The 11,151-nt window shown below is 51.9% G+C and overlaps 1 protein-coding gene across 1 annotated transcript in view; it reads right to left on the bottom strand.

The window, feature by feature from the left end:
* The window catches only part of SYNE3 (spectrin repeat containing, nuclear envelope family member 3), a 57,937-nt gene that overhangs the window by 6,003 nt on the left and 40,783 nt on the right, over nucleotides 1-11,151 (bottom strand). The window contains exons 10-15 of the mRNA XM_006879091.1: nucleotides 9,661-9,795; nucleotides 3,492-3,653; nucleotides 3,210-3,382; nucleotides 2,706-2,835; nucleotides 1,858-2,016; nucleotides 975-1,124 (exon numbers count right to left, since the gene is read on the bottom strand). Coding sequence (XP_006879153.1) covers nucleotides 975-1,124; nucleotides 1,858-2,016; nucleotides 2,706-2,835; nucleotides 3,210-3,382; nucleotides 3,492-3,653; nucleotides 9,661-9,795 — 909 coding nt within the window. The remainder of the gene's footprint in view (nucleotides 1-974; nucleotides 1,125-1,857; nucleotides 2,017-2,705; nucleotides 2,836-3,209; nucleotides 3,383-3,491; nucleotides 3,654-9,660; nucleotides 9,796-11,151) is intronic.

Below are 11,151 nucleotides of genomic sequence, written 5' to 3'. Positions count from 1 at the left end.
TAACACCCCAAAACAAACTTACTGCTATCGAGTCGATATCCACTCACAGCCCCAGAGAACAGTGTGGAACCCCAACATCTCACCCATAACACCCCGAAACAAAACTTACTGCCATCGAGTCGATATCCACTCAGCCCCAGAGAACAGTGTGGAACTGCCCCCAGGACTTCTCAGACGCAATCTTTTCAGAGGCAGGATGCCATGCCTGTCACAGAGCAGCCAGTGGATTTGAAATGCTGACCTCTGGCACTTTACCCGCAGTGTCAGCAAGTCCCTCCTACATCCGAGTGTGGTACCTGCATGCTGGCTGTGCCACGTACTGTGTGGCCTGGGGGACCAAGAATACTCCAGCAGAGACGCTGTGGGGACCCAGCTAGGATGGTGGCCATCAGGGGCTCAGCCTGGCAGGCACAAGGCCCTCAACACTCATCATGATGGTTACTGTTGTCACTACCGGGGCTCCAACTTCACAGGGTATCCAAACCCAGGCCCACTACGCTCTAATCAATCATAACTTGTGGTGACTCATGGGTTACAGAGCCACATCAGTGACCCGTGGTTTATGGACAGCGCCTTCTCGGTGACCCATGGGTTATACACAGAGTTGCCTCAGTGATCCGTGGGTTATGGACAGAGCTGGTTCCCTAACCCATGAGTTACAGAAAGAGCTGCCTCGGTGACCTGTGGGTAACAGAACTTCCTAGAAGGTTTCTTGACTATCACATTGATGGAGGCAGATCACCAAGCTTTTCTTCTAAAGTGCCTCTGGGAAGGTTTGAACTGCCAACCTTCAGGCTAGTCATCAAGTGCAATCCATTTGTATGACCAAGAGACCCAAGGCTACAATGGCTAAAGACATGGCAAGGGCATGGACCCATGAGTGTGACTTGGACACAGGGAGCATGGGTCGTGGGCAAGGCTGTCTCCCACCCACGAGCTCCCCCAGACAGCGGGAGCTGGCCCTGAGGACCCACCAGCAGGTGGCTGGAGTCTTTGAGTTTAGACTTGTAGAGCATCCAGCGGTAGCGCAGGTCCTCCAGCTCATCTGAGGTCCCCCGTGCTGGTCCGTGACGAATGAGGTTCTCAAAGAGATGCTGTCCTTCTGGTACCCGAGCCTCCAGCTCCTGAAAGAAGGGCAGCATCATGATACACCTGATTAATAAGGACCAATCAGACTTCACCTGAGAGAGGGATGCTGGGAAGAGCAGGCAGAGCCCGCACCATGAGAATCTCATCCACTCAAGCTAAGGCAGGTGGGTGCCTCCTCGCAGGAGTGTTACAGGGTGCACCCCTGCACAGAAGGGACTCTGGGGCTGCTGACTTCCATGATCACCTCCAATCTGACATTTTAGTTCAATCCTCTAAGAGCTGACATGCGAGTCCTTTGCTCTCTCGGACCCTGTGTGTGTGTGTGTGAGCGCTAGGCGGACACTCCTGAGCTGGCCTGCTGGAGGACAGCTGTCCAGTCATTGTCACCACCAGCAGCCAGCCAGTCCCCCAAAACAGAGCCACCAGCTGATGGCCGGGGGACAACAAACACACAGGGGGGCACGAAGCCCTGCCCAGCCGAGTTCCATCTACATCGCCAACCTTCAGGATCATGGTTTGATTTGTGGTGGTTGTTTCAAGCCACCCAATGTCAGGGCGGCTGGTGTGTCAGCTTACTGATCGGGTGAAGTGACTGATGATGACGGCGTCCAAATGGGACAAGTGGGGGAAATGAAAAGAGCTCTTAAAGATTTGAACCCTCAAGGTTTAAAATCTTTATTTCTGCACATGGGAGAATGGCTCTCAAGCTGTGAATGTAACTAAGTCCTTGGTGGCTAATAGACAAGAGACCTTTCTTTGGGGACAAACCTGCAGCTTCATGTGCTGGGCCCTCAGGTCCTTGGCCTTGGCAGCTCTCAGAGAGATGATTCTAACCAGCTTAGAGTTCTCCTCCTGCAGCCAGCGCTCGAAGCCCTGCAGGAGCTGGGAGAAGTCTTCCGGGTTGTTGTCTTCCTGGAGTGGATTTCCCTACAGGAATGTGGAAAGTGTCTTGATCACATGTGCTGGGGACCCACAGAAACCGTGGTACCAGATGGCTACAGGATGTCCAAGAAGGGGTGGGAGAGGCCATGGGGTGAGGACAGAGAATCTACAGCACAGGCCTGAGGTCTTCCTCACTCTGACTCCCTGGTCCCCTGTGGACGTCACCTGCCTTCCTCAGCCGGGAGGACAGTGAGGCTGTCTCAGTGGTCATGCTGGTCCACTCTCATCCCCTCCAAGCTTGTGTGGCCAGGAGGAGCTTCCCAAAATACAAGTCCAAGCCAGGACTGCAGCCTTTACACAAACTTCCGGCCTGGAGCTGGACCTCAACCCCACCCCCATCCCCACCCCCCACCAGGCATCAACTTTTAGCAAAACCACAGCCAGGCCTGTAAGGCAACCAGTAACACCAGGAGACGTGTGCTCCCTAGAAGGGCCAACCACATGTGACCAGGAGGGCCGGATTTTCCCACAAACACCACATAGAAGGCAGGAAGGGGCCAGGATGGGCAAACGAAACTGGGGAACCCAGGAAATGGGGGGATTTCTGTTAATGATGAGCTCACAGCAACCAATGTCATGAAATATCAGGCCCCCCTGAGAGCTGAGCATATGGGGCTTGGCTGGAGACTGTCCCATCACTGGATGTGGAACTGTGTCCCTCCCCTGACACTCACCTGGCGTCGATGCCTGAGAACGGGATGCAGAGGGTTGATGAGAAAGCCCGACTTGGGGATGTTGTTGGTGAACACGGCTCTCTTTCCGGCATCCACCTGTGTCCCCTGCACCTTCTGGTCCCTGAGGAGGCTGTGGGGGAAACTCCACCCTATTAGCATGGAGTGATAGATGGGGCAGCACCGGGCTAGCATTTGAGGTCTCCAGACACCCTTCCCAGCTCACTCATGCCAAGCATCTGACCTAGGACCCTGCGTCCATGCACTTGCCCCTGCCCACTGACGCAGGTGAGGAGACAGGGCTCCAGTCAACGAGTGTTAAGGGTGAGCGTTCTGGCCCCGGACACATCTCAGCTCCCACCGTCTCTGCTAGGACACTGATCTAGCCAGAGGAGGGGAGGTGCAGGCACCTGGAGTTGCAGGGAGCTTATGGCTGACCTCAGTCCTGGGAGGTGCATGGCCCGTGGGGAGGAGGTACCCAGATGGCCTGAGACGAGGTTCACTCACCCCAGCAGTCGCTCCTCCTGCAGCCGCAGGGCCCGCCACGCTGCAGCCAGCTCCTCCAGCTGCTCCCGGACCACCACTGCCCCTTCCGGGGAAGATCCCTCCATGACCAGGCGACCGCGGGCCTCTGTCAGAGACAGCTGGGCCTCCTTCTCAGGGAGCTCGGCCAGCAGCCTCTGCAGGACACACACAAGTGCACTTACACACACATCGCACACAGCATCCAGGCTGCTTCTTGGGGTGCAGGCGGGAGAACCAGCCTCTTCCCAGTGGAGGCCGGCTTACCTCGATCTCAGCCTCTCGGGCCTCCAGGCTACAAGGGCCCGCGTCGCCCCGCTGAGCTTCCAGTTTCTGGGTGAGTTCGGACACCCCCTGGCACAGTTCCAGCACCTTGAGACTAAAGGCCGAGTGTTCCCGCACAGCCTGCCGGCTCCACTCCATGAGGTTCTGCCATACGGGAAGGTGTGGGGCACCGACTGAGGCAGAGACCCTGGACACCACAGACCCACGGGTCCCCAGCCCACCAGGGCCCCCCAGGGCTCCCCACCCCATAGGAACTCAGGCTTGTCCTCCATTCTGCACCCCGTAAAGCATTCACTCCAGAAAGATCAACGGTGGATCCAACACCTTAAAACCTGTCCCTCAGGAGGCCTGCAGGAGCTTTGGTGGCTATGTGGTTAAAGCACTTGCTTGGTAAGCAAAAGGTCAGCCGTTCAAGCCTATCAACTCTTCCTCTGCAGAAAGATGACGCAGTCCGCTTCTGTAAAGATTCTAGTCCTGGAAAAACCCACGGGGCAGTTCTACTCTGTCCTTTAGGGTCACTACAAGTCAGAACCAGTTCCATGGCAGTGGGTTTGGGTGGGCGGGGCCCTTGTGGGTGGGCGGGGCCTGGCTGGTGGGTGGGGCCCTGGCTGGTGGGTGGGGTCCTGGCTGGCGGGAGGAATCCCTGTGGGTGGGAGGGGCACTTGTGAGTGGGAGGAGCCTGGGCTGGTGGGAAGAGCCCGGGGTGGTGGGAGGCGCCCTGGTTGGTGGGAGGAGCCCTGGTTGGTGGGAGGAGCCCTGGTTGGTGGGAAGAGCCCCGGTGTATGATAGTCCAGCATTCAGTTGCCAAGGGAAAGAAAGCTTAGTGGTTTGAACCCATCAGTGACTGTGGGGCAGAAGCTATCTTGTATAGAAGGTATTTTTCTTACAGATTATTCAGCCTCAGAAACCCCATGGGCAGTTCTGCTCTGCTTTGTGGTGTGACTAAGAGCTGGAACTGACTAGAGGACACAAAACACCTGCACCATGTCCCCGCGTCCTGGGGGTGGTGTGAACTGTGGGGTGGAAATAAATGAGCTAGTGAATGCACATGGCTCTGCACATGTGGGCCTCGCCTGAACTCTCCTTTCATTAAAGTGACTAACTCAGCACATCAGTGGGAGGTGGGCAAATGGCCAGTCTAACTGGGCCCATAGAGACTGATGGTAATGTGGAGTCGCCTTTCAATCCTAGAACAAAATTCACCCTGTGGGTCAATCTTCAGTCAAACAATAGACAGGACGATAAGATGATTTAAAAAAACATCAGGGAGAAGTGCAATCCTCAGAACAAGCAACCATAGGAGAGCAAAAAGGCAGCATCTGTCCAGGGTCAGAACTCAGAGGGCAGGAAGAGGTCAAAAAGGATGAATGAAAAGGAGAATCACAGGGAGGAAGTGGGGAGAGTGCAGTACCACTGTGGGTATTGGGATTAATGCCTAAAACAAATGTGTGGGAATAAGGAATGGAAACTAACTTTCTTTGTTTTCATTTAAATCACAAGTTTTAAAATAATACTACAAATTAATTCCTTTTTTAACAAAGAGCAGACTTATGTTGCTTCTGGAAGTCTCTGAGGACTAGAGACCAGGTTTCCCATTTCTCTCTTCTGTGAAATTCGTTCCAGCAGTGGCTACAATATGAAATGGGACGAACGAGCCTAGTCAGGACTGACTCACAGTTTGCTGCACTGCGACGGCTTGGGCGCCATTGTGAGGCTAGAAGCTAAGGTGCTGGGACTTCCAATACCAGCAGGATCTTCCACAGTGGGCGGGTGTCAGTGGAGCTTTCAGACAAGTCAGAGACTCAGAAGACAGGCTGGCATCTACTGCTGAAGTAATAGTGTTGTTATGTACCGGAGAGTTGGAACTGACCCATAGCTGGCCCACCAGTGGGTTTTCAGAGGTGGTAAATCACACAGGAGGAGACTTCCCATCCTTCTCTCACAGAGCAGCTGGTGGATTCGAACCTTGTGCCTACCAGTTGGCAGCCCAGCTCCTCACCAGCAGACCACCAGAATTGATTCAAAACACTGGTCCCTCAAAACTGCTCTGAGTGTGAGGTGCATGCTCTGTGATGTCGTGTTGGAGATGGGAAGGCCCTCAGACAGGACCGGGGGAGCGCTGTCTCCTTAAGCTGACAGCCAGTGAAGAAACTTCACTGCTGATGCCGCACTGCTCAAAGTGAGGAGAAACAGCTGCGAGTATTCATTTAAAACTACAGCATGAAATGTATGAACTAAGAACATTAGAAGCTGTCAAAACTGCATTGCAAACAAAACACAATATAAAGGAATGAAATGTAAGGTAAAGGCAAGACTGTCTGCAACCTACTGTACATGCATGAAACACAATGTGTGTGAACGACAAAAATATTAATAAAAACCCAGAAAAGCTGGATTCCTTTTCATTTTTATGCCTTTATATATTGGTGTGGGGGAAGAGTACTGACTATGCCATGTTGTTGTTGTGTGTTGTCGAGTCATTTGCGACTCATAGCGACCCTATGTACAACAGCCCTAAACCCTGCTCTATCCTGTGTCAATCGCACTGCCTCTGACACACCCATTCTGATTACCCCAGTCACTGAATCAATCCACCTCATAGAGGGTCTTCCCCTCCTGCACTGTCCCTCCACCCTACCAAGTATGATGTCCCTCTCCAAGGACCTGTACCTCCTTGCAATATGTCCAAAATATGTCAGACGAAGCCCCAGAACCCTTGCCTCCAAGGAGTAGCCTGGTTTAACCCTCTCCAGGATGAATCTGTTTGTTTTCCTGGTAGTCCAGGGTACATTTAATACTCTTCTCCAGCATCACAGCTCAAAGGCATCAGTTCTCCATCTGTCCTCCCTAGTCATTGTCCAACTCTCTGATGCATAACAAGTGATTGCAAAGACCATGGCCTGTATCAGACTCATCTTAGTCTCCAGAGTGACACCATTGCTCTTCAGTACTCTGGAGAGGTCCCTAACAGCAGACTTTCCCATCGCAATATGTTTTTTTATTTCTTGGCTGTTGGTGCCAAGAGTGTTGACCGTGGAGCCAAGCAAACTGAAGCTGTGAACAATCTTAATCTCTTCACCATCCATCCTGATGCTGCCAATTGGTCCAGTGGTGAGAATCTTTGTCTTCTTGACATTGAGCCTCAGTCCATACTGAAGGCTGCAGTCCCTGACCCTTTGAGCAAGAGCTTCAGGTCCTCCTCAGTTTCCGCAAGCAGGGTTGTGTCATCTGCATAACGCAGATTGTTAATAGATCTTCCACCAATCCTGATGCCACACTTCTCCTCATAGAGCCCAGCCTCTCGGAGAATCTGCTCTGCATACAGGTTGAAAAGGTATGGAGATAGGACACATCCCTGGTATACACCCTTCCCAATTTGGAACCATGCAGTGTTAGCTGCTCTGCTCTATGCCATAGATTATCAAAAGACTGAACAAACACGTCCCGGAGTGCTCCTTAGGTGCCAGGAAGGTGAGACTTTGTACACACTATCAGGAAGGGCCAGTGTCTGGAGAAGAATCAAATGCTTAGAAAAATAGGTCAGTGAAAAAGATGAAGACCCTCGAGGATAGACACGAGCACAGGGACCGTCACCATGGGCTCACACACACAGAAGTGTCAAGGACGGCACAGGGCTGGGCAGGGCTCGTTCTGTGTTCACATGGACAGCATGAGTCGGACCTGACCCCACAGCATCCAACCACCATGGAGGCAGCACCCGCAGTGGGACCAGCCTTGGCATTTATGGCCGTCACAGGAAAGGAGGCCCGGACCTCCTCATATCTCTGTGGGGCCATCTTCCCCTTGGACACTTGCTTACTGAACAACAGTGTCTCAGGAGAAATGACTTTGTCTTTCAGTTCCCCTTGTATTAAAGAGCTAGGGGGGCCTGATGCCATAGCTTGTATGAAGTGGCCACAGCTCCCCTCCTCTCTGGTAGTTCTAATCCACAAGGGGCTTCATAGTAGAAATCAGGCAACCTCCTCCTGTGTGATTTACAGCCTCAGAAAACTCGTTGAAGGGTCAGCTCCAAGTGGGTTCCAACTCAACAGCAATGAATTTGAAGGTTTTTTCTCTGTTACACAAAGGAGGTGCTTGCTGTTGTTAGGTGCCTTCAGGGTCACAATGAGTTGGAATTTACACCATGACAACAGGTGAAGCAAGGATAGTAAATGTCCCTTGTTGTTGTTGTTGTTATGTGCTGTTGAGTCACCTGTGACTCATAGCAACCCTGTTGTTATTGTTGTTATGTGCTGTTGAGTCGCTTGCAACACGTAACGACCCTATGTACAACATCCCTAAACTCTGCTCTGTCCTGAGCCAATCTCACTGACTTTGACACACCAAACCCCATAGTCCTAGTCACTGTATCAATCCATCTCTCTGGGGTCTTCCTCTCCTGTGCTGTCCGTCTACCCTTCCAAGCATGATGTCCTTCTCCAAGGACCAATCTCTCCTGGCCACATTCCCAAAGGATGTGAGATGGAGCTTCAAAATCCTAGCCTCTAAGGAGAAACTTGGTTTCATCCTCTCCAAGACAGACCTGTTTGTTTTCCTCCAGGTTGCAAATGATTAAGGACTCAACTGTTGTCAGATGCCGTTGAGTCCACTACGACCCCGAGTGACCAGCACATCTGAACCTTGTCCGGTCCTGCCCATCCTCACAGCCTCGATCATACTCGGTCCACTGGGCCACGACATCTTGTTGAGGGTCCGTAGAAAGGACCTTGTATAAATTTTTAAATCATTTGAGGAGGTAGCATGTTATCTATGATGTTTGGGATTATAAGGGTATGAGAGGAACTCTGGTGGTGCAGTGGGTTAAATACTGGGCAGTGAACCAAACAGCTGGTGGTTTGACCTCACCAACACTCTGCAGGGGACACAGGAGGCACTCTGCTCCGGTAAAGATGGCAGCCCTGGAAAATTCCATGGGGCAGCTCACTGTGTCCTGCAGAGCCACTGCGAGGTGGGTCAGTTGGTGGCCTTGGGTACAGAGAGTGTGAGCGATACCTGTGATTAAAACGTGTCAGAGTGGTTAGGTGGGGAGCTGCTGTCAGATGGTTCGAATTGATTCTGACTCAGTGACCCAGTGCACAACACACGGACCCCTCGCCCAGTCCTGAGCCTCCTGACGTGTGTTTAACCCACTGTTGTGGTCATCATGTTAGTCTGTCTGGAGGGCCCCTCTCCTTCACTGATGGTCTATTTTTCCGAGCATGATGTCAGACTTTCACACCTTCCACCCTGAGGGGCTCATCTTCCAGATCTGTATCTGACATTATTCTCCCGCTTTACACAGCATTTCTGAGGGCACGTTAATCCCAGCAGCGGATGGCCAGTCCTAACCTGGAAGCTCCATTGAGATCTGTGCACCATGGCTGACACTGCCATGGTTTGACACTCGGTGGCATCGTCTCCAGCATCCCAGCAACACCCAAGTCAGCGCAGGACAGCAAACTGACAGAGGAGCAGTGGGGCAGGCAGCTAAGGGTCTCGTCATCTACGTGTGAGCTCTCCTGCAGCACGCCCACCTGAGATGGCTCAGAACTCCTCAGGGCTGCTTGTTACAAACGCAGCCTCCCATCTGCGTCAGTCTGGGTCGGGCCAACGTCCTCCTTTCAATGTGAATTAAGAAGTGGGCTCCAGTTTAAATTTCCACACTCAAAGGGGCATCCATCCAGAAAGGAACCAGTGAGAATCCTTTAGTGGCCACTGGAGGGTGCCATTGGCAAGGCGCTGTGGCCAGCAGGTACCACGAGGCCCTCTTCCTCCCTACCAGGGGACCCTCCAGCCTGGATTTAATGCCACACCGGCAACCTTCCCAGGACCCATTGTGTTCCAAGTCACTGCTAGGAATCATGACCTGTTCTCTTGCCTCTTGGCGTTGTCACAACACGGCATTGCACATGCCATCTGGTCACTACCTCTCGGTCACTATTACCTGGGGACCTTCTGGCACAACCTCAACTCTAGGACCTGCAGCATGTGTGTCAGTGAGTGTGCTCAGTGAGTGTGTAACAAATGAATGAGGACACGACAGGCGGGATGAAAAACAGAGGTGGAAGGAATGAAGAAATGGGGGAGACCTGACCCAGGAGCCTGGTCCCCCACAGCGGGTGCTGTCCTGGCCCTCCCACTGAGCCCTTACCTCCAGGGACCGCTGCAGTGTCTGGAAGTCAGAGCCGAGCTGGTCCATTTTGTGCTGGTGGTTGGGGTTCCCTTGAATGAGAGGCCTCACTGCCTCCATCTGCACCCCCAAGTCCAGGCTCTCTTCTTGCAGCCCCTAGAGGAGACAGAGGACAATGGAACAGGAAATGGTCAGTGCAGATGCCCCAAAAGGGGAACTAGAGGGTCTGGGCAGGTGGGGCTCCCACTGACCATGGCAGCACCAGTGTGAGCCCCCAGGGCCCACACTCAAGGCAGGTGCAAATTTAATAAGTCAAAGGAAAATATTCTAGGACAGTATAAAAATGAGTTCTGATGATGGCCAGTGGCATCTCGGGGAACAGGCGTACATCTAGATTCTTGATAATCACGTCTTGCTAACAAGAATCACACCCCTAACTTAGTCTTCTAGGCGTTCTGGTGGCTTAGTAGTAAGGAGTTGTGCTGCCAACACAAAGGCACTTCATTCAAAACCACCAGGTGCTCTGTGGGAAAAAGATGCCAAATCTCCTCCCACCTGATTTTCTGCCTCTCAAAACCCACTGGAGGGTGAGCTATGAGTCGGTTTGGACTCGATGGTACATAACAACACGTTAGTCTTATTGTTCAAAATGCACCATTTTTATGCCTTCTGGGGACAGCCATCTCCATTTCTCTCCAGGCTGTGCTCGATCTTTCAAAGAGCTGACTTTTCAAACCAGCACACTTCTTATCAAAGGATCCCTGGTGGTGTGGTTCATACCATCTCAGATGCTCGTGAAAAGGTCAGCAGTTCAAACCTAACAGCTGTTCCTTGGGGGAAAGACGGGCAGTCTTGTTCTTTAAAGATTTGCAACCTCAGAAACCTGCTGGAAGTCATTGTGAGCTGGAACTGACCTGATACACATGGGTTTAGTTTGTTTTAAAATAACTGTACAGTCCACCCACCTTTTTGAATAGTCACTCTTAATCTCCACATTGGTTCATTTTTTTTTAAACTTTATTTTATTATTTTTGTGTGAGTGTACCGTCAAATCAGATCTGACTGGTACAGGAGGAGATTGTCCCTCCTTCCCCGGCAGAGCATCTGGTGGATTTGAACCGTGCGCCTCTGGAATTGTAGTTGCAGCTCCTTGCCACTAGGCCACCAACACTCCCCTAACACATTGGTTCATTTAACTGAAGGTCTCTGGACGCATGAAGAATGCTTCGTGGAGACATTCTAAAGCCAGTATAGATGGTACACTTCGGAAAGGAGGAGCAAAGGAAAAGGGCAGCCTAACATTTTATTACACTTCAAAATCAGCAGTTTTATGCTTCCTGGGCAAGGTGTTTCCTCGTGGACATGACAGGAATACTTACGGGCCCCGAGAGAAGGGCTGGAGGTAGCATAACACTGCAAATGCATTCAAATGCAACCAAAGTGTACACTTTCAAGTGTATTCTGTGAGCTTCATCTCAACAAATTGTTCTTTACAAACAGACGAGCAGTTTT

The sequence above is a fragment of the Elephantulus edwardii genome, unplaced genomic scaffold (assembly GCF_000299155.1).
Source record: "Elephantulus edwardii isolate Elephantulus edwardi_28Jun2011 unplaced genomic scaffold, EleEdw1.0 scaffold00002, whole genome shotgun sequence".
In the NCBI taxonomy this organism is placed as follows: domain Eukaryota; kingdom Metazoa; phylum Chordata; class Mammalia; order Macroscelidea; family Macroscelididae; genus Elephantulus; species Elephantulus edwardii.
This window is presented reverse-complemented; position numbering and strand designations above follow the sequence as displayed.